Source organism: Phoca vitulina, unplaced genomic scaffold, assembly GCF_004348235.1.
Source record: "Phoca vitulina isolate PV1807 unplaced genomic scaffold, GSC_HSeal_1.0 scaffold16, whole genome shotgun sequence".
In the NCBI taxonomy this organism is placed as follows: domain Eukaryota; kingdom Metazoa; phylum Chordata; class Mammalia; order Carnivora; family Phocidae; genus Phoca; species Phoca vitulina.
The window spans coordinates 36611213-36631660 of record NW_022589719.1 but is presented as its reverse complement, the minus strand read 5'-3'; the positions used below and the strand labels follow the sequence as shown (position 1 = coordinate 36631660).

At 67.1% G+C, this 20448-nt stretch overlaps 2 protein-coding genes across 2 annotated transcripts; one reads left to right on the top strand and one right to left on the bottom strand.

The window, feature by feature from the left end:
- The first annotated feature begins 650 nt into the window (after nucleotides 1-650).
- TSSC4 (tumor suppressing subtransferable candidate 4) lies at nucleotides 651-2057 on the top strand. Its single transcript, XM_032413968.1, has one exon. It carries the CDS (start codon nucleotides 831-833, stop codon nucleotides 1815-1817), a length of 987 nt encoding a protein of 328 aa, XP_032269859.1. The 5' UTR covers nucleotides 651-830; the 3' UTR covers nucleotides 1818-2057.
- A 1329-nt stretch (nucleotides 2058-3386) lies between these two features.
- TRPM5 (transient receptor potential cation channel subfamily M member 5) lies at nucleotides 3387-18475 on the bottom strand. Its single transcript, XM_032414836.1, has 24 exons — nucleotides 18272-18475; nucleotides 17530-17710; nucleotides 16725-16891; nucleotides 15728-15911; nucleotides 14542-14606; nucleotides 14188-14379; nucleotides 13692-13794; nucleotides 12312-12430; nucleotides 11670-11993; nucleotides 11462-11626; nucleotides 11266-11389; nucleotides 10804-10949; nucleotides 10340-10452; nucleotides 10048-10140; nucleotides 9692-9950; nucleotides 9351-9469; nucleotides 9028-9160; nucleotides 8754-8928; nucleotides 5842-5995; nucleotides 5230-5411; nucleotides 4835-4967; nucleotides 4272-4344; nucleotides 3846-3936; nucleotides 3387-3493 (listed from the first exon to the last, which is right to left on the bottom strand). The coding sequence occupies exons 1-24, from the start codon at nucleotides 18473-18475 to the stop codon at nucleotides 3387-3389; spliced, it is 3606 nt and encodes a 1201-aa protein (XP_032270727.1).
- Nucleotides 18476-20448: the final 1973 nt, after the last annotated feature.

Genomic DNA, 20448 nt, shown 5'->3' with positions numbered 1-20448 from the left:
GCGGGGTTGCGGGCGAGGGCCCCTGGCGGCTGCTGCGAGAGCGGCAGGGCTTGCCTCTGCCCCGCAAGGGCGCCCCGGGTGGTCGTTGGCAGCCCGCTTCCCTGCGGCGTGACCCTCGGGTGCCAGGGACCCGGCTGCAGACCCCCGCGGAGCCCCCGGCCTCTCCCAGCAGTGAGGAGCGGACCTCCTTGCCCCGCGCCAGCAGGTGGCCCAGTCTCCGTGGCGTACCTGGGACGTGCGCCGCGCTGTGCTGAGCGGTTAGGGAGCCAGCCCACCGGCTTGAGAGTGGCAGCGCCGGCGCAGGCTGCTGCTGACCCGGGGCCAGGCCCTGGCTGGCTGCCTGCCACCACAGCGCCGCCCCCGGCGGGCCCCAGACGTGACCCGGGAGCGTTGAGTGAGGCGATCTTTACCAAGGATCTGCTCTCGGGCCTGGCCTCTGTCTGGGCTCCATGAGCCCGGGACCACCCCTTGGGGGTTGTGGCACCACTTCGGCACCTTTGCGGTCTGATCTGAATGTTGGCTCTTCCCGCCCTCAGCCCGCTGCCGCTGGGCAGCTGACGGGAGCCGGACCGAGGCCAGCACGCCTTCGCCAGCACTTCCCTGACCAGCACTCCAGTGTCCGCGCAGACGGCCGTCAGACAACGGAGGTGAGCGGGCTTTCAGGGGACGGGCATCTCTGTCCCTCGCCTTGTGGGACGTAGCTCTTCCTGTGGGTCCTGCCGCCGGCCCAGGGACAGTGGGTCTACAGGAGGGACCTCTCCTAAGTGCCTGCGAGCCTCAGAAACGAACTTCTTGGGCTGTCTGGTCTGGGTGTGGTGTGCCCTGGACACATGTCTGAGGCAGGGGCAGGAGAGGCCCTGGAAGCCGAGCGAGGGACAGAGGACGACGCTCTGCCTTCTGACGCCGTCTCTCTCAGCGACTCAGACTCAGATTTCAGCCTGCCTGCCGGTGCTGAGATGGAAGCTCTGTCCCCAGGGGTGCTGCCTGGGGAGGCCCAGGGGGACTCAGACCCTGATGAGTCTCCTTTGCCTCCGAGGGGCCTCCCCACGGCCTCAGTGCAGCCGTTCCACCTGAGGGGCACGAGCTCCACCTTCTCCTGGCGTAGCCGCAACATCTTTGACTGCCTGGAGGGCGCAGCCAGGCAGGTTGTGCCCTCTGTGGCCCAGACGGGCCCGGGTGACGACGGGGGCTTCCTTCGGCCGCCGGCACCCTCAAGCCGGCCTCCAGGAGAGGGCCCAGGCAGGGCCGGTCAGAGCCCTGCCCCCCCGAAGTTGCCCCCCGTCCCTGACTATGTGGCCCACCCTGAGCGCTGGACCAAGTACAGCCTGGAAAACGTGGCCGAGGTCAGCGAGCAGAGCAACCGGGCCGCCGCTCTGGCCTTCCTGGGCTCCCCGAGCCTGGCTGCCCCCAGTGACTACATGCCCTCTTTCAACCAGGATCCCTCCAGCTGTGGGGAGGGAAGAGTCGTCTTCACCAAACCCGCCCGAGCTGGCGAGGCCAGGCCTGAGAGGAAGAGGGCCCTAAGGAAGGCTGGAGAGCCGGGCAGGGCTGCGCCTGGGAACCTGGGCGCCGCAGGGGGCGAGGGCCCTGTGGAGCTGGCCCACCTGGCCGGGCCTGGGAGCCCGGAGGCTGAGGAGTGGAGCAGCCCCCTCGGGGGCCTTCAGGAAGTGGGTGTGCTGCAGGCCGCTGCCCACACTGGGTCAGCGGCAAGGCCCCCAGTGGTGGAGACTGTTGGCTTCCATGGCAGCAGGAAACGGAACAGAGACCATTTCCGGAACAAGAACAGCAGCCACGAGGCCCCAGGTGCCGAGATCTAAGAGAAGAGACTGACCAGGCTGGCGGAGGAGGGCAGCCAGGGCCACTGGGCACTTGGGGTGGAGCACAGCTCGGGGCCTCAGCCCCTCGAGAAGGGAGCCAGCGGGCTGCCAGTGGGAGGTGCCGGCAGCCTGGGCTGGGGCTCAGGGTAGCGGTCTCTGAAGCAGACTCCTTGCCAGTGGATGGCAAAAACCCTGCCCACCACGTGTTTGTGGGGCAACAGTAAAGGTTTGGGGTATTCCTTTGGCCTTGTGTCTCTGTGTAGATCCACCTCCTCAGGACCAGTGTGCTGGGGCCTCGTCTGCCACCTGGCACACCCACGCGCCCTGTTCTCTCATTCGATCCTCCCCAGCTTAGTGCCAGGGGGCATGGATGCTTTTTAAATCAACGCCTGGGTTTATCAGCAGCCCGTCTTCCCAGAGGGACTGAGGCAGCCCCTCCTGGGTCCAGAGCAAGAGGTGCAGAAGGCCCCGGGCACCTCTAGGGGTGAGCTCATAATCCCAGCTGTCCAGCCTCTGCCCCCAACAGGGCTGGGGACAAGGAATCTTGATGAAATGGGTCTCTAGGAGGCCAGCATGTGAGTGGGGGCAGGGGCCCTCCCCAGCCCTGGCCACTCCCCAGCCCTGGCCACTCTTGCCCCTTAGCTCTGGCTTGCCTGGGCTGTGTGTGATGATGACCAGTGTCCTGGGACCACATCGCCAGAACAGCTGAGCTCTGTGCAGGGACCCTGCTGGTGTGCCCGGGCCCAGCGGTGGGGGAAGGAGCACTGGCCCCTGAGGGTGCCAGGGAAGGCAGACCGGGACAAGCATGTCCCCCCGTGCCTGGTGGAGGACATAGCAGAGACTGGCCAGTGTGCTGGCCCAGCCCCAGGCCCCTGAGGGAAAGGGGGACCAACGTGGCTAGCCACTCGCCCTAGCTAGGGCCCGCACAGGAGCCTGGAACCCCCTCTCACAGGCAGGTAAACCCGCTCGCTGCCCTGTGGCCTTTACTGACTGGGTGTGGGTGTGTGCTCTTAGGAGAAAGCAGCCGGGGGGCCAGAGGTGAGTCCTCTTGGGCAGTGTCCTGGGGCTATGACCCAGGCTAGACATGGTCCGGCACTTGCCACGTGAGCCGGTGAGGGTGTGCAGGGCGGGGAGCCAGCGTGCACAGTCCACACCCGCCTCCAGGTCCTAAAGGGCAGAAGTTCTAGCCGCTAGTGTTTCCAAAAAATGAGTTTTAACAGGTGACACAGATTGGGTAGGAGACAGGTATGGGCCCCAAACTGTTGCCCACCAGACAGGAGGTGCTTCGGCCTAGGGAGGGACCCAGGGGCTCCCCCAGTCTGGAGAGGGCCCACCGTGCGCCGTGCTTCCGCGTGGAGAGAGGTCCCAGGGAAGGTGCCGGGCAGGGCGAGGGGTGGTTTCTTCTGATGAGGGCACTAGAGCCACGTCCCGTGAGGGCCCCGCAAGAGGTGGGGGACATTTGGTGTGTCTGTAGGGCCTGGGATGGCTGGCTAAGGGCCGTGTCCCTGCCTGCCCGTCATGATCGGAGCACTGGGAGAGGTGGGCCCCGTGTGCGGACCGTCAAGCGGTTCAGGTGTCTGAGAGCCGCCGGCCAGCCTCTGGGTGCTCGCTGCTGCCTGCATCCCCTCGGAGGCCAGCAGAGGCTTGCTGGTGTCCACCTTTGAAGGTCTGGGAGTCTGCTGAGGAAGGAAGACCCCTCAGCTGCTGGGTGTCCGGTGGGGCCGGCCCAGGCAAGGGAGAGGTGGCTCACGCACTCGAGCACAGGACACGGTGGCCCCAGCCGGGAGGAGGTGGGGAGCCTCCAGAGTCTGAGTGGCCACGCCCTCGTGCCGGCTGAGGTGGGGGGCTCCAGCAGAGGGCACCTGCCCCACCCCTAAGACGTCGCCAGCCGTGGGCCATCGAGGCCTGGGCCAGTCCTCTCCCAGGACGGGAAGGCAGATGACAGGGCACAGCGCGACAGTCCTCCGCCTGTCCCTGGGCCAGCCTGTGCCCCTTCCTCAGCTGTGTCTTCCCCAGATGCACACTTACTGCAGTAGGCGCCGTTCCGAGCCCCGGAGGACGGCGGGGGCATGGAGGACGGCGGGGGCATGGAGGACAGGAGCACCGCGCAGTAGTTGATCTGAAGGAGGAGGGAGAGGCATCCAGGGGGGCCCCAGGGCCCTGCTACCCCATGACCCTCCCCTCTGGTAGCTGTGCTGGAGGGAACGGGCATGAGGGCGAGGTTCCAGGTGTGGAGAATGGACAGGTGAGGGGGTCCAAAGGGCAGGACCCCCTCCAGGGAGGGCACGCTGTCCCTGAAGTCACATATGGGGACAGGTACAGGTACTGCACCCCCCAGGGCCTCGCCCTGCCTGCTGAGCCGAAGCCTGGGTGCGGGCCCGGTAGTTTGGATGTTGGGGTGCAGGGCTGTGGGTGAGGGCCCCGGTCAGAAGAGCGCGTGGTCTGCCTGCCTACCTGTGACTCCAAACGCTTGATGCGCTTTTCTTGCTCTCTCAGCCCCCCGAGGTACTGGGCTACAGACTCCACCCTGCAGCAGAAGCTGGTGGGCACAGGGTGCTCCGCCTTTGGGCGATCTCCCCATGGTCCCCAGATCTGGGTGCAGAGCCCTTCTGCCCTCCCTGGGAGCTCGATGGGGCTGAGTGACTGCCAGCAAGAGCGGGCGACAAGGGCAGGCAGGAGGCCTGAAGGGACTGCTGGGATGGACCATTTCAGGGGGACCCAGAGCAAGGAGGACCCCACCTATATCAGCCCCTCTGCCCCTCTCAGCTTCAGCCTCCCCAGCTCAGAACTGCGCCCGGCAGGTGGCGGCCACACCAGCTTTAAGGCCACCAGCCGCTCGGCGGTGATGGGGGCAGAGGTCCCTGGGGATCTTACAACCTCTGGCACCCCGCTAGGCATCCGGCCGTCCCTCGGCAGGCCCTTCGCCCGCTCTGCCAGCCCCTGTTGGCGGCCCGCAGGGGACACAGCCCTGGCGTCCAGGCCGGGGTCTCCAGGGCACCCGTGCAGCCCCCACGCACCTGTGGGCGGTTTTCCGAAGCACCTCCTCCTCGCTGTCCTTCTTCTGCTTCTCCAGCTTACTCAGGTAGTTCTCCTTCTGAACTGCCTCCCAGGTGACCATCTTCTGGTCCAGGGGCTCCGGCAAGTCTCTCTCTGGGAAGGCCAGGGCGGCCACAGGCTTGGCTGGAGCCAGGTGGGCCTCGGGGCCAGGGGAGCCCAGGGCAAGCCCCCCGCCCTCCGGATCGCTGCAGACGGGCCCATGGTGTGAGGGGGAGGAAGGCGATGGGCTCAGCCTGTGCTGGCGGGGGGCTGAGGAGGGGACCCACGCCTCCGCGCGCCTGCCCACCCAGCACGTCGCCCGTCCCCTTCCATGCGGTCCAGGGCCGCCAGGCTGTATCCAGCCCTGTGGCCTCACCCAGGTGCTCCCGTTTCTGCCCGGCCGCCTTCTGGAAGAACCTCTTGAGCACCAGGCTCAGGTGGCTGAGGAGGATGAAGGGCGGCGCCAGGGCGGGGCGCTCGTGGTACTCCACGATGAGGTGATAGCGCTGGAACTTCCAGAACATGTCGGCATTGCCCTGCACCACCTGGAACGTGTAGCTGTGGGGCCCGCGTGTGGGTGGTGGAACACGCGTGGGCCTCCCGGGTCCTCCGTCCTGGTCCCTGCTGCGGCCCCACATCATTCCCGGAGGCCCCCCCAGTTCTGTGATTGTCTCCACTCCCTCACTGCCCTCTGCGGGGTGTGTCTAGAACGGGGTTCGCTCACGTGGGGTCTTCACCGTCCCCTCTGCTCTCCTGGACAAGCCCAGGCTTCCCTGGTGCAAACCTGCCCTGGGAGCCACCCTTCCCCACGCCTGTCATTCGCCCCACCGCCTCCTCGGGGCCCTGCCCTCCCTCAGCCTGTGGTCCAGGCTCCAGTCCCTCCGGGGGCGGGGGTGCGGAGAGGCCCCCGCAGCCCAAGGCCTAGAGGGCTGGGCACTGGGGTCCCTGGGGCCCCCCACACATGGAGGGAGCACGGGGAGCGGACCACCTGAACATGGCGATCAGCAGGTTCATGAGTAGCACGTTGGTGACCAGCAGGAAGGTGACTAGCAGGAGGATGACCAGCCAGTTGGCATAGAGGTTCGGGCAGGAGGGGGAGTCCTCCTGCAGCAGGGGGTGCAGGGAGCAGTTCACGCGGGCTTCTGAAACACAAGTGGCATGGTGGGGGCCGCCTGGACCGACACCCTCCGATCTTGAGAGCTTCCTCGGGGTGAGGCCACCCAGGGGTGGAGGGCACTGGCCGGGTGGCCCAGCTACCCTGGTTGGCTGGGGATTATCGGGCTTAGCACTGAAAGTTCTTGTGTTAGGACACCCCAGGTCCTGGCAAACCAGGGAGACAGTCAGTCAGGGGCACTGGTCCCACTCCCCCACCTCCTCCTGACTGCGGTCACAGCAGGACCACAGGTTCTGGGGGCAGAGCCAAGGCCATCTGGGGGATGGGGCACAGAGGACCCCAGTTTCTGCTGGTAGGTGTGTGCATTGCTCACCACTACCACCACCAAGGGCTGTGCTCGAAGCTGGTGTGGAGAGAGCTGGCCGAGGCGAGGGGTGACCCTGTCTCCCCCCTGCAGGACTTGTCAGGGCCTTTATAACACTAAAGCCTGTCACGTGGCACCCAGCGGGGGGGGGCAAGTCTGCACCATCTCCAAAGCTCATCTGGCCACACCGCCCTTGACCCTGAATGCCACAGGCAGTGTGGACACAGAGCACCTCTGGGCCAGCTCACAGAACATTCTCCCGCCAGTGGGAATGAGTGTGCGATCTGGGAGCAGGCTGAGCTCTGCACCCTGGGCGGGCGTGCCCTGGGGGGCCCGGGGATCGCAGCTCTGGCCCCTCACCAGCCAGCACCCCCACGCTCACGGGACAGGAGGCGTGGGAGGAAGGAGCAGAGCGTGAGCGCACAGGCCATGGGCGCCCGGCGTGCTTGCCGCATCTTCTTCAGGAGGGGGCCCGTGGCCGCATATGTGCGTGCGCCCACGCGCCCGTGTGGACACTGCCCACGCCTGCACGCTGGACCGTTCCCACGGCTGCCTCTCTGGGTGTCCGTGCTGTGAGGCCTCGGTCTCTGTCTGCGTGTGTGTACCTGTGTCCCCACGCTGTGCGCCCGTGTCGGGCTTACAGGGCCTGTCTTCCTGTGTCTGTGTCTCCCCCTGCCCCCCCCCCCGGGAGGGGAGCCTCTCCCACTTTCCCCTGAGGGAGTTTCTGTGCCGGGCCACCCACGGGGAGCTGCTGAGCATGCTGAAGGGCGATGACCCTCCCCCAGTGCCCACGCTCCGAAGCAGGGAGACCCCCGTGACCCCCCAGAGGTGCCACCAGGCCAGGCTGGAAATTAAATTGTCCCTGGGGCTGAAGCCGGACTGAAGTCAGCCCCGGGGCTTCCCGCCTGGCGTGCAGGGACGGGGCGGGCAGGGTGGCACTCGGCCCCAGGCCCACCGGCTGCATGTGAGTGACTCAGCCGAGCCCTGCCACCCCGTGGTGGGGTTACCAAGGCCTGAGCAGACAGGAAGCCCAGCCCCAAGAGGGGAAGGGGCCTGCCCGGGACCCTCAGGGAGCCGGCCCAGGCCTGGCCCTAGTCACGGGCTTGCTGCTACAGCACTCTGGCCGCCTGAGGCAGCCCAGGGGCTGGGGGGAGGCCTGCACTCCCTCTGCCCTCCCTGGGTAGCCCCGGGCTCCTGGGGAACAGGGGCCGTGACCCCACCACACACCACTGTCCCCCCATACCAACGTGTGGCTGGGGCCCGAGATGTGGCCCTCCGAGGGACCCAGTGCTCCCCGCCTCCCAAGGGCCCCCGCAGGACAGGGCGGCCAGGGGCCGTACGGGGAGGGAGGCTGAAACTAAGGGCCTGGAACACTGCGGAAGAGCAAACACCGAGGAGTCACAGGGGCAGCCCACACCAACAGACGGCCCATGTCTGCATCACTCCCGCTCTCACCCCGTTGACAAATCCATCCCGCGGGTGGCGGGCATGCTGACCCCGCCTCACTAGCTCCGGTGGTCGGGTCAGGCCTTAGACGCGGTGCGCCCATGACTGCCCTGGGGCCCCGGGTGGCCCCGGTCCTGCACCAGCCGGAGCAGACGCCCCTCCCTGAGTCCTCACATGGGCCTCTGGCGCTGGCTCACCTTCCTGGAGGGTCTGGTTCCCCCCCTCCTCCTCCTCACCGAATCCTAGCCGTCTCCAGGGCCTGTGCAGGTGTCTCTGGCCCCCACGTCAGGGCTCCCCTGCACCTGTCACCACCCAGCCCCTGACGGAGGAGCAGCTCCGCCTCCCGACTGTACCCCCTGCCTGGGAAATTCTTGGAGCCCCCACTGGCCCTCAGCCTGCACGAGGGCCAGCTGGAGACACCTACACCCTCTGATAGGCGCGCACACTGGGGTGTGTCCCCGGAAGCAGCAAGGGCGCTGTCAGGGACGGCCTCTCGGCAGAGGGGCCTTGCCAGCAGGCGGGCCCAGGGCCCGGTGCGGAGCCTCTGGCAGGGGGGTGGGGGACAGGGAGGCCCGCTGTGCAACAGGGCCACCCAGGAGGGCAGAAGCACCAGTGCGTGGATCGGCCCCATGACGGTGAGGGATGGACTGGGATGGGCCCTGTCCGCTTTGCAGCCTCCTTGTGCCTCAGTTCCTAGCCTGGTGCCCCAAGTCCCGGGTCCCTGTGATCAACAGAAATCAGCCCGGAGCTGTCCCTGGGCTGTGGGGCCTGGGGGCCAGCCTCAGGGACTTCCCCATCTCAGCTAGCTCCTGGCTGGGGCCTCATGGGACCCCGGAAGAGCCCTCTCAAGGGCCCCGTGTCCATTGTGTTTTAAAAGGAGGCTGTAAACCAGACCCCATCTGGCTGCACCGCAAAGCGTGGGGTCCTTGCAGCCAGCTCAAAGGCGCCCCCCCCCCCCCCCCGGCCATGTGCTAACCATCGATCTCGTCCAGTGGGATTTGCCCGAAGATCTGCAGGTAGGGCCGGTAGAGCACGCGGCGGAAGACCCACTCCAGGCGCCCGTCGTGGGGGTGCAGCAGCGCCTGCGTGGTCACGCCGTAGGCCACGAGCCACACGCTCAGGAAGAAGAGGAAGAAAAAGACGTCCTTCATCTCCGGGGGGGAAGCAGAGAGTTAGCAGTCGCCCAGCTGGGGGACGCTCTCTCACCCACCACTGGAGCCAGGCGGGCTCAGGCGCAGCCGGCGGCTCACCATGCGCTCCACGATGATGATCTTGGGGCCCAGCTGCTTGTGGATGGCGAAGATGTGGATGAGCCGGAGCGTGAACACCATGAAGTCAACGGCAAGGACTGTGCGGCCCGCCTCAAACATGGAGGGCACCATCCTGGGGGAGAGGGGTGGGTTGGATGGGCTGCTAGTGCCCAGAGAGGGGAAGGAGCGTCCTCCAGGACACACAGTGCGGGCGCCAGAGACAAGCCAGGATGTCTGAGGCCTTTCGTGGCTTCATCCTGCAGGTGGCCCTGCCCACCGGCCCAACCGAGCTGGCCCCCGTCAGGCCTCTGGGCCCCACAGACCTGCAGGTGACACCGACAATGAACAGGAAGATGGCCACCATGTCACACTTGTTCCAGTTATCTTCCATGTAGAGTGTGAACTTCTTCACCAGATGTGTGTCCTCGTCTGTGAAGAATCCCTGGCAGAGGGGCAGACAGTCTGCTGACAGCTCACTGGAGACAGCCCTGCCCAGCCCAGGCTGGGGTCGACGGGGATCAGGGCTCAGCCTGGAGCCGGGATCAGGGCTCAGTGGGCTGGGATCAGGGCTCAGCCTGGAGCCGGGATCAGGGCTCAGTGGGCTGGGATCAGGGCTCAGCCTGGAGCCAGGATCAGGGCTCAGTGGGCTCGGCCCACCACTGACCTGCCGGATCTCTTCCAGCACCAGTGTAAAGACCCAGAAGTAGAGGGTGACCTCAGGCCCAGATGGCCCCTGAGGAGGTGGCCTGAAGTCCACCAGCAGGACGTAGGTGAACAGGAAGAGGAAGGCAAAGTACATGACCACGTTCCCCAGGAACACGGTCACGGGCGCGCCCCAGAACATGCGCCAGCGTGTGAGCAGGAAGGCAGCACGCGGCCCTCGGTCGCCCTGAGCCCTTGGTGCCTCAGCCAACTCCTCCAGCCTGCAGCACAAGGAGACCACAGCCGGCGGTGAGGCGGGCGGCCCGTACGCCAAGGCATGAGTGCCACCCCCTGGCCAGCCCGCCCCACGGCCCTCACCCGCTGCCCGGGCTGCAGAGCAGGCTCTTCTCCGTGTCCAGGCTGTCCAGCTCCTGCAGGCCCTCGGGGCCCGTCCTCAGCGGGACCTCCTCGCTGCAAGCACAGGGGACCCTCAGGGCCCACGGGGAGGGCACCAGCCAGCAAAAGAAGTGCTGAGTGCACTGAGGTCTGCGCACAGCGGGGCGCACACAGCTGCCGGAGACGCACCCCCAGCGGCACCCGCGAAGCCCAGGCCCACCCCCCCGCCACCGCCCGCGGCTGGCAAAATGGCAGCTGCCTGCGCCCAACACACCTGAAGGTGATGAGGTTGGTGTAGATGAGGGCCGGGCAGAGGAAGGCACACAGCAGCCGCAGGATGGGTGTGCCCGATGCCATGTCCCCCCACCAGATCTTGGTCAGGAAGGCCTGAAAGGAAGGCACCGCCGCTGGCCTCCCACCCCCACACCTTTGCTCACGCTGTGCCCGGCACCAGGCGCGCCCTCCCAGGCTCAGCCGAAGCCTCGCCCTGCATCCCGGGGGGGAAGACCCTTCACGGGGGGGAGGGAGGCCGGGTTCGGGGGTGCGGGAGGGCCGAGTGGAAGAGGCGGCACCTCTGCTGAGATCCGAGGCAGACAAAGGTCTGGCCGGGGGCAGCGAGAAGGAAGCCAGGCAGGTGCCTTCCAGGAGCGGAGCTCCCCTCCTGCGCCCCCTGCCCTGCGTGACCACGACTTGAAGAGCGGAGGCGGGGGGGGGGGGCCGGCCCTCCCTGAAGCTCACCTGCACCCCATCGTGGGCAAAGAAGGCCTTGGTGTCGGCCTCGGTGGCCAGGTGCAGACAGGTGGTCCTGCTCCAGCAGCGGTTCCTGCGCACCAGCAGGGCGAACGCACGGTCCTCGCTGTTGTTGTAGCACTCGGAGAAGAGACCTGCCCGGGGACACCGGCCGCTGGTACCCACAGGGCCACGGCCCCCGGCCTCCTCCCTCCTGTGCCCGAGCCGCGCCCAGCTTCCCGCAAGGACCCTGGCTGTCCCCGCCCTGCCCTGCCCTTCCCTCCCCCCATCGTCACCCCATGTGCCCCGACCGACCCCCAGCAGGACCCAGTGTGTGCCCAGGGCCACCGCCGAGGACCCCTCTGTCCCTCTGTTAGAATGTTAGGGTCCGCCTCCCCACTAGGAGGAGCCTCTGAGTGGACCCCGGGCCCCCGCTGCGTGCGGCGGCTGGGCGCCGGGCCGGTGGCTCACCCAGGGCCAGCTGCTCGTACTTGGCCTCGCTCACGGTGCAGTGCACCCCCGCCCCGGTCTCCAGGCGCAACATCTCTCTGAGGATCTTGCAGGCGGCCAGAGCGGCGGCCACCCCCTCCTGGCCCTAGGAGGCAGGGTGAGAGGAGGCGGCCTGCCCCGCCCCTCCCCGCCCCCCAGGGGCCCGAGGCCAACCCACCATGGCCCAGAAGTAGGTGGCCATGTCGTGGCGGTTTTGCAGCACGGCCCAGAGGAACAGGTCCCGCCAGGGGTTCTCGCTCTTTCGGTTCAGATCCAGCAGCCACTTCCGGCCCTCGGGCCGCCTGGCCGGTCCCCGTTCCTGGAGGACAGGGCCGTCAGCCTCCTGGCGGCCTGGCCCAGCCCCTCCCGGCCACCGGCCCGCTCACCTCCTGGTAGAGCCCGCGACAGGCGTCGTGCAGGAAGTCCTTGAGCAGGCGGGAGACCTCGTGCAGGGAGAAGGCGGGCAGGCCCACGGGCGGCTCGCGGGCCTGCTGGGCGCCCAGGCCGGCCAGTGTCAGCCGGCCCTCCTCGTGCTTGCGCTGCAGCAGGTCGAAGAGCAGGCTCTTGGGGGGCGCCGAACGGTAGAGCTGCTGTAGCCGCCCGTACGTCAGGAAGTCCCCCACATCGGCGCCGTTGTCCACAAAGAGTCGCACAAACTCGGGCTTGTCACTCACCAGCGCGTCCATCATCACCTCCTCCAGGTCACAGGACTGGGGCCGCCACGGGACACGCCCAGGTGGGGGAGACAGGCAGAGTGAGTGGGAGCTGGTGCACGGGGAGCCCCCCAGCTCCTGTCCCTCCGAGCCGGCTCCGGGCCACCAGGGGCCACCAGTCCTCCCTGGGGGCCGTGTGCGAGGAGCCCCCAGCAGGTGCCCTGGCCTCCCCACCCCCCTGGGCCACAGCAGGCAGGAAGGGGCCCGTCAGTGGCCCTGGGAACACCGTCTGCCCCCAGGCCCTTGACACGGCCCCCACCCTGTGTCGGACAGAAATGCGGCTCAGGAGGAATCAGCTGGCTGGCAGGCGGGCACCTTCCACTCCACGTCCCCGTTGAAGATCTCGCTCCTGGCGATGTCCACGCGGTCCCAGGCCACGGCCAGCTTGAGCTCATCCAGGTAGTCCTGTGCTTCCTGGCTGTGGCTCTTGCAGGCTGCGGGCAGAGCGGGCGGGAGGTGAGGGGCCAACCCAGGGGTCCACAGGGCCGGTGGGCACAGGGCCCCTCACGGTGGTCTTCCGGACACACAGCCCGGGAACCGCAGCCTGCTTCACACCCTCTGAATAATGGTGAGAGCCTCCCAATGTTGCAAGACTCCCAGAAGCCGGTGCTGGGAACCCCGGCAGAAACGCCGGCCCCGGGGACCCTGATGGGACGGGGTGAGCGGAGCTGGAGGGAGTGGACGGCCTGTCTGGAGGAGCATCCCCTCCCTCCCTCCAGGGCATCCCGGCCCCAAACTGCCCCTCCGGGCCTGGGTCTATGTCTGGCTTCCCCAAGGTCAGTCCCTTGGCACGGCTGGTCTCCAATATGAAAAGCATATTGAGTGACAGCCGGATGGTGAATCAGCCCAGTGTCGTTGATCAAGGAACAGGGAAACACAAGGCAGTCCTTGCACACCGTGGAAGATCCCTCAGCCTTAAAAAGCAATGAGGCACCCACCCGTGCCGCGGCCTGGGCGATGCAGTGACGGGAGCCGAAGGCCACACACCGTAGCCCATTGATGGGAAGGGCCCCAAAAGGGCACATCCGTCCAGGCAGAACACAAGCCAGTGGGCGCCAGGGGCCCAGGAAACAGGGCGTGCCAGACGGCTGCCAGCTTGCTTTGGGGGCAGTGAAGGTGTTCCGGCATTAGACGGTGGGGATGGTTGACAACTTGCAAATGGACTAAAAGCCCCTGGATTGGACACTTAAATAGTTTCTTAAATTATGGTAAAACATAGCAGACCTAAAACCTGGCAAACACGACCCTGTGCGGATCTGTGGGTCATCTCTGTGTCACTCCAGTTCTGTTACATGTGCTGCTGGAAATGTGAGCGCCGGGCCGCACACGCACGCACACTCGCGCTCACACAGGTGTCCGCGCACACGCACACATGCTCTCACCACACACAGTTGCGTGCACACATGCTCACAAGTACACAGGCACACACACCCATGCACACGTGTGCAAATGCACACGCACACGCGGGTGCTCACACGTACACAGGCGTGCACGCACACACACAGCAGAGGGATGCCGTCCCAGGAGTCCCAGCTGTGGACGGCCCACCTGGGGGGTGGCCCTGCCCCACGTGCCAGGCCCGCAGGGTGAGAGCCGCGATGGGACAGGGTGTGGGAAGCAGCCCCGCGCCAGGCGCAGAGCCCGGGGCCGTGGGGAGCAGTGGCTGGCCTCCCCGCCTCCGCCTGGGGCCCTCACCTTTCACCAGCGCCTTAAGGATGACGGTGTCCAGCTCCTCGGAGCTCTCCTGCTCGAAGTCGTGCACGGTGAGCAGTTGCGGGTGGGAGGTGATGTTCTGCAGCTGGGACATAGGACAAAGGCCCTGAGGTGGCCCTGGAGGCAGAGGGCAGGCCGGTGGGCAGGCCACAGGCCCACCACGGATGGAGGCACCGGCCGGGCACTTGGCATGTGAGGCGGGTCCTAGCGAGCAGGCCAGCCGGCTGCCCAGGGCACCGGGGCAGCACCCCAGCCCAGGGGGCTCGCTCCCAGGTCCCTTGCTCCAAGAGCCTAAGGCAGAGCCAGCTTGGAGGCTTCGTGGGGAGGGGGAGGAGCCTGGGACTTCTGTGTGGGCCGGGGGCACAGAGGCACCCAGGAGGAGTTTCCCCCTGGGCCAGCCCCCCCCCCCCAGGAGAAGGGGATGGGACGGGGAGGAGGGCCTCGGCCTTTGGACCCCACAGTCCTGGGAGGCTCCTACCAGCTCGGTCCAGTGTACGATGTCCTCCCAGCAGAAATGTTCGCCCGGAAACTTCTCTTTAAACTGCTTCTCGGCCACCTGTGGCACCAGGAGGTCGGGCTGGTTCAGCAGGGCGGCCAACACGTCTGCGATGCCCCCTGAGCCTGCCAGGATCAGCCACGGGGCAGCCTGCTCCACGGCCCTGGAAATCCTCTGAGGCAGCACAGTGGGGAGAGTGGACCCCACATCAGCGTGGGTGCCGTCCTGAGCCCACGTGCTGGAGGTGCCCCGTCCCAGGCCGGGGAGGGCCCTGCAGGCAGCCACGGCCGGCCCGGGGGGCTCCCGCCAGGCCCCCGCCCCCCTCCCCCGCCCTACCTCCAGGGTGCTGGGGTCACCATTGACCAGCAGACAGAGGACCGGGACCTCGATGCTGCCGGCGCCTGTGGACAGAGCGCCCGTGAGGTCTGCCCTGGTGCCCGGGCGGGGGGGGGCTGGCACCCTCCCCGTGGGGTGGCTGCCTGCTCACACCATCAACCCACCACATTTTCTGGGCAAATGCTGGCCCAGAGGCAGTTTCTAGTGAACGTGGGCTCCAGGCTGCACATCGCACACACCAGCCCCTTCACCTGGGGACCATTTTGGCCACTCACGGCTATTTCCACAGTAGGAATGTCAGTGAAGTCAAACGTGCAGTCCCAGCCGCACCAGCCACAATTAGGTGCCCAGCATCCACCCCTATCGTGGCAGAAAGCTCTCCAGCTGCCCTGAAGACCATTGGAGGCCCACAGAAGCAAGCCAAAAAGGTAAAGGAGGGGCTCCGGCCTGTTGGTCCCCCAAACATAAACCAGAAACGAGACTTCGGAATGTGAGGCCAGCTCGGAATGTGGGGCCCAGGGGCAGGCAGGGGCCAGCAGGCTCCCGGCAGGGGCCTCCTGATCGAATCTGGAGGCTAGATCAGTGTGTGGGGCCATCCAGGCTTCCACAAACCGGAGCACCGCCCCACCTCTGTGGTTTAAACATGCCTTTGGTTGTGTTTTCATTTTTAAAGAACACTCAGTTGATAAATATTTTATATTGCTTATAAATATCATAAGCAATCATGTTTTGTGTATGCATTTTTGTTACACACCAGAGTTAATCCAGCTTTCAAACCCACCGCTGGCTGCGGCGGGGCCTATTCCTCAGGTAACGCTGCCCTCTGGTGGCAGCGTACCTCCTGGCTGGTACAGGGAAATGGGCCTCTCAAAACTTGCAGATCCGCTTTCTTCCCAAAGTCCTGAGCCCACAGGAAGAGCCTCTGGCCAGGGGCGCCGGGTGCAAACACGCTGGCAACTACTCGGCCATCCGGCGGGAATGCCGCTGCCTGGCAGGGCTACACCCCTAGCTGTGCACCCGCCAACCCGCTGGCAGCCTCCCATCCCAGCCCGGTCTCCGCACCCACGCATGCTCAGTGCCTTCAGCCCGGAATGCCCTACCCTGCCCACCTGTGGCCCTTCCAGCCCTGCCCACACGCTGTGCCCCCGGGACCCCCCCCCCCCGCAACCTCCTCCCCAGGCCTCACCCCCATAGCCAGTTCTCTGCTCCGAGATGTGCTTCTCCAGCCTCAGCCTCAGCTCCGTCAGCCCGTCCCCCTTCCCGGGGGGCCCAGGCTCCACCAGGATGAAGTGGGCGTGGTTGTTGTCCAGGGAGTAGAGGGGGCCCTGGCCGCTGCCGTCGTCCGTGGGGTAGTGGACGGGGCTGTGCTCCTGGACCCCCACCCCGCACACAGCATGAGGCCGGGGCCGGGCCTGTTCCCACCCCCAGCCAGAGGGAGGGCCGCGCAGCAGGCGCCTGGGGCCCAGGGGCAGGCAGGGCGGGGAGTGGGTCCTCCAGACCGCACCCGGGCGGACGAAGCTCCCCGCGCTGCCCGGCCCTGCCTTAGACAGACCCTGGGCTGGGAGCCGAGCCCGCTCGCCCGGGGTCGCCCAGGCTTGCTGTGACCGTCTGGGCCTCATCCTGGTCCTGGGCAGAGGGTCCGTCAGTGCTGGCTGGGAGCCGGGCGACCCCTCCCCACGCTATTCCCTAGGCAATGCTGCCACCTGCTGGCCGCATGCCGGGCCCCCCCTCCTCCCCCTCCTGCTTCCTTTCCTTCTTCCTTCCCCTCCCCTCTCCCCTCCTCCTTTCTCCTCCCCCTCCTCGCCCTCCTCCTCCTCCTCCCTCGTTCTCCCTCCTCTCCCTCTCCCTCTCCCCTCTCCCTGCTCCCCTCCCACAACTTCCCCTCAGTGTCTCAACCCTTCAGGATCCTGCCTCACCCCAGAGCCCCACCCCACCCCCCACCCAGGGCAGAGGCTACTCTGTCCACTGCGGGCCTGGTACGCGGAGAGCCTCAGGAGGTGTTTGCCAAATGCCCCATGGGCAGCAGATGGGCGGCTGTGGTCAGCCTTCAAGACTGCACTGGTGGCATCCTCGGCGGACCCCCTCCCACCCTGGGGTGGGGGATACTTGGGGGCTGTGGGCCCCTCCCTGCCTCCTAGGTCCACCTTGCCCAGCGGCCGTGGTGCTCCAAGACAGACGCTTACCTGGGCATCGTCCAGAAGCTGACGGTGCAGGACGTGGCCCAGAGAGGCAAGGCCGATGGCCACCGCACGGGCCCTGGTGGACGTGCTGGCCAGCGAGTGGTCACGCACGGCCTGTCCCACGTACCGGGCGAGGCCCACTCGGAGCGCGCTGGTCAGGATCCAGGCCCCTGCGGCATGGGGCTCAGTGTGCCCGTGGCCCCCAGGTCCTCCCCCACCAGCTGGTAGGCCCAGGTCCCCAGGCCCATGGGAGCCACAGCACCTCTCCGACCTGTGGGTGTCATCTGGGAGTGGGCCCCCGGGTGGCACCCTGGGCAACAGGCCACAGCTCCGCCCCGTTGTCTGGGCCGGGGACAAGAGCCTGCGAGGGTTTCTCCAAATTAGGAAGCCCTCGGCCCTGTGGGGTCTGTCGGCCTTTTCCTTTGCTGCCCCAATGATCCCCTCTGTGGCGAGGGAGCTCAGAAAGCCCACGACCTTGCACTGGGTTTTCTGCAGGTTCAGCCGGCCCGGACATGGAGCCTAGTAATCTGGTTCTGACCCAGTCCAGCCAGGCTGCTCCCCTGAGGGAGGCGGGGAGGGCAGTGGGGGCCGACCCGCAGGCACGGGGTGCAGAAGGGCTGCCTCCCCTGGGGGCATCTCATCAAGGCCCATGGGGGGAGGCCTGCAGCTCCTGGGGGAGACCTGAACCTGGGGGACCTCAGCCGCTGCCCTGCATCCCCAGGAGCTGCTCCCATTGCAGGCCACGCGGAGGAAGCCACATAGGCCAGGGGGCTGGGGTGCTCCCCGCTCGGCTCTGGGGGGGCCTCACCTGTGCTCTGAGCTGCCTTCACCAGCCCCTTGCGCAGGACATCCCGCAGCCAGGACTTCATGGCGAACGGCCGCTCCTCGCCCACCAGGGACACCACCAGGTTGGGAGTAGTCAGGTGCCACTCGGCCAGCAGGAGGTCGAAGAGCTCGGAGGGGGCCACATCGCTGGGCACCTTCACGAACTGCAGGGCAGGATGGCAGCCTCAGGGTGCAGGGTGGGGGGGTGCTGGGCATGGGGCACTGGGCACTGGGGGGCACTGGGCACTGGGGGGCACTGGGGGCACTGGGGCACTGGGCATGGGGGCCCTGGGCACTGGGGGGCACTGGGCACAGGGGACATGGGGGCACTGGGCACTGGGGGATAAGGAGAGAGGCTGAACCCCTTTAGGGGCAGGGTGGCAGCAGGAAACCAGGGCTCAGGTGGTCCTGCCTTGATCTGCCTGTGCCCCAGGCAGCCCTGACTCCTGTCTAGGCCTTGCTTCCCTCTCCACGGGGGGTGGGGGGTGGAGAGAGGAGGGGTCCTGGATGTGCCGTGCAGGGGCGGGAGGTGGGGGCCAGAGGGCACCGGGAGCTCTGCACCTTGCCGGCCCAGGGGCTCTGAATTCAGCCCCGAGTGAGCAGGCACGGGGGGCTCTGTGCTCAGGGGAGGAGGTGGGAGCTCAGGAGTGGAACAAGCACTCGGTGGTTGGCCCCCAGGGCGTGGGGGCCCAGCCTCAGTGTTGCAGGGAGGGCAGCCCCCTTACCTTGCCTCGCTTCTTCCCAGACCCTCCAAATTCGATCTCGCCCCGGCACAGGCCGGGCCCCGAGCCGGGCGCAGCAGCCCTGGGGCCTCCAGGACAGGTGCCCCCGGCCTCCTGCATGAGGACCTCCCTGCGGGCACAGAGCCGACCTCTGAGGGCAGGAGAGGCGAACCCTGCCCCCTCCCTGCTGGGGCCAGCAGCTGCCATGCTGACAGAGACTGGGGCCACCAACAGGTGTCCCTGCCCCAGGGCCCTCCCCAGCAGCTAGCCCAGCCTAGAGCCCCACCATGACGTCCACAAGGCCCCCTTCACAATCCGGCTTCAGTTGTGGGGAACCTCCCTCACCCCACCCCCTTCCCAGACGGGGAGGGGGCGCATCCTGGCCCCTCTACCTGGCTCCCCGTCCTGCTACTCACCCCGCCCTGGGCGCCTCTGGCCGACCACTCCTGTCACCACTCCCGCCAAGGCTTTGGTGGGAGCTGTCCTAGAAACCCAGAACGTCTTATGGCCTTCCGGACACACAGCCCACCCTCCCCACACCCTCGTTGGCCCCAGGATGGGGATGGACACCCTGGGTGTGCCTGGGCGGGGAGGGGGCTGGCTGGTGCCCACAGCTCAGGTGCAGGAGGCCGAGGGGGACCTGGGGAAGACTGTGTGGGTGTGGGGGAGGGACAGACCACCCCTCCTTGCCAGAAGGCCCAGGGAGGAAGGCACCCTGCCCCAGGCTCTCCCCACCAAGTTCCTGCCCCAGCCCTGGCCCGCTGCCTGGCTCAGTGCCCAGCACTGCACCCTAGACTCTCTCAGGCGGGTCGGGCACGTCAGCCCCACCCCACTCACCGGGGACGGAGGGCTGGGGGCCCACAACCGGCCCAGGTGACGAGGAGCTGGCTCCCAAGGGCCTACCTGGCTGCAGGCACCCCAGGGTCCCCCCCCGGCCAGCCCGAATCCCCCGGGGTCTCCCCCACCCGCCAGCCCACATCCCCCTGCCACCCTTGGCTGCCCAGCCACCTGTCCACACAGGCTGTCGGCAGACCCCCTCCCAGCTTCCCTGGGGCAGCCCCGCTGGCCCCCTCCCCCCAGGACGTGTCCTTCCGTGAAACCCTTTCCCCTGGCAGCCCCCCAGGCAGCCCACCCTTTGTTCGTTAGAGAGCGGCCGCCTGGGTACACAGGAGGGGAGGGTGGGTGGTGGGCGGGGCTCTGCCCATGGGACAGGGACCTGCATCCTCACGGCCCTCCCCACTGGGTCCCCCAGACGGACACGTCCAAGTCCCGACTCCCGGCACCTGCGAACCGTCTGTGGAAATACGCTCTTTGCAGAGGTGATCGGCTCAAGACGAGGTCGTCGGGGTGGCCCCTAACCCAGTGACTGGTGTCGTCATAAGAAAAGGGTAGAAACCCACTTGACCTTGCAGGCAGAGGCCGGAGGGGTGCACTCCCAAGCCCAGGACCACCTGGAGCCCCAGAAGCTGGAAGAGGCGAGGCAGGACCCTCTGCTCCCTCTTCGGAGAGCGGGCGGCCCCGGGGGGCGATGCACTGTGCGTGGTCGTGTGTGAGGCCGCTGGGGACACCCCTGCAGCTGTCAACGCCGAGGGCCCAGGAGCCGAGGCGGCCAGGCTTGCTGGTGCCCCCGCCCCCCCAGACCCCCTGCATCCAGGCCTGGCTGGGCCTCCAGCCGCTCAGGCTCTGTCCAGACAGGCCCAGGGGCGGGGGCGGCGGGTGGGATGCAAATCCTCCTGGCTTCCCCTTTCCAGAGCAGGAACCTGGGCCTGATTTGAATGTGGCCTTTCCGAGCTGGCGACTCTTGACTTTTAATGGGAGGCTGGTGTCTGGGGAAAAGGCCTGGGTGTGCATGGGAGGCGACAAGGCACGGGCCAGGGCAGCTATGACAAAATCCCACCGACCAGGCGGCTCAGAGCCCTTCGCTCCCTGCTCCAGAAGTCCAACACCAAAGTGTCGCAGGGTCCTCCCGGCCCCCTCTGCTTCCCGGGCGCTCCAGGCGTCCTGGGCTGTGGTCCCTGGGCCTCAGCCTCTGCCTTCATCCTTCCGTGGCCTGTCCTGTGTCTCTCTGTCCAAATGTCCCTCATTTCACGGGGACACCGGTTGCTGGATAGGGGCCTACTCTACCCACTGTGACCTCGTCTTAACTAATGACACCTGCATAGACCTTATTGTCCAGCTAA

What these genes read in the sequence shown, in the direction of transcription:
- TSSC4 (XM_032413968.1), top strand. Translation starts at nt 831, where the DNA reads ATGTCTGAGGCAGGGGCAGGAGAGGCCCTGGAAGCCGAGCGAGGGACA.
- TRPM5 (XM_032414836.1), bottom strand. Translation starts at nt 18,475, where the DNA reads ATGGCAGCTGCTGGCCCCAGCAGGGAGGGGGCAGGGTTCGCCTCTCCT. An exon ending in TCGTACACTGGACCGAGCTG is followed by an intron (nt 13,795 to 14,187) that starts GTAGGAGCCTCC and finishes CCTATGTCCCAG; the next exon opens with CTGCAGAACATCACCTCCCA. An exon ending in CCACCTACTTCTGGGCCATG is followed by an intron (nt 11,390 to 11,461) that starts GTGGGTTGGCCT and finishes CCTGCCTCCTAG; the next exon opens with GGCCAGGAGGGGGTGGCCGC.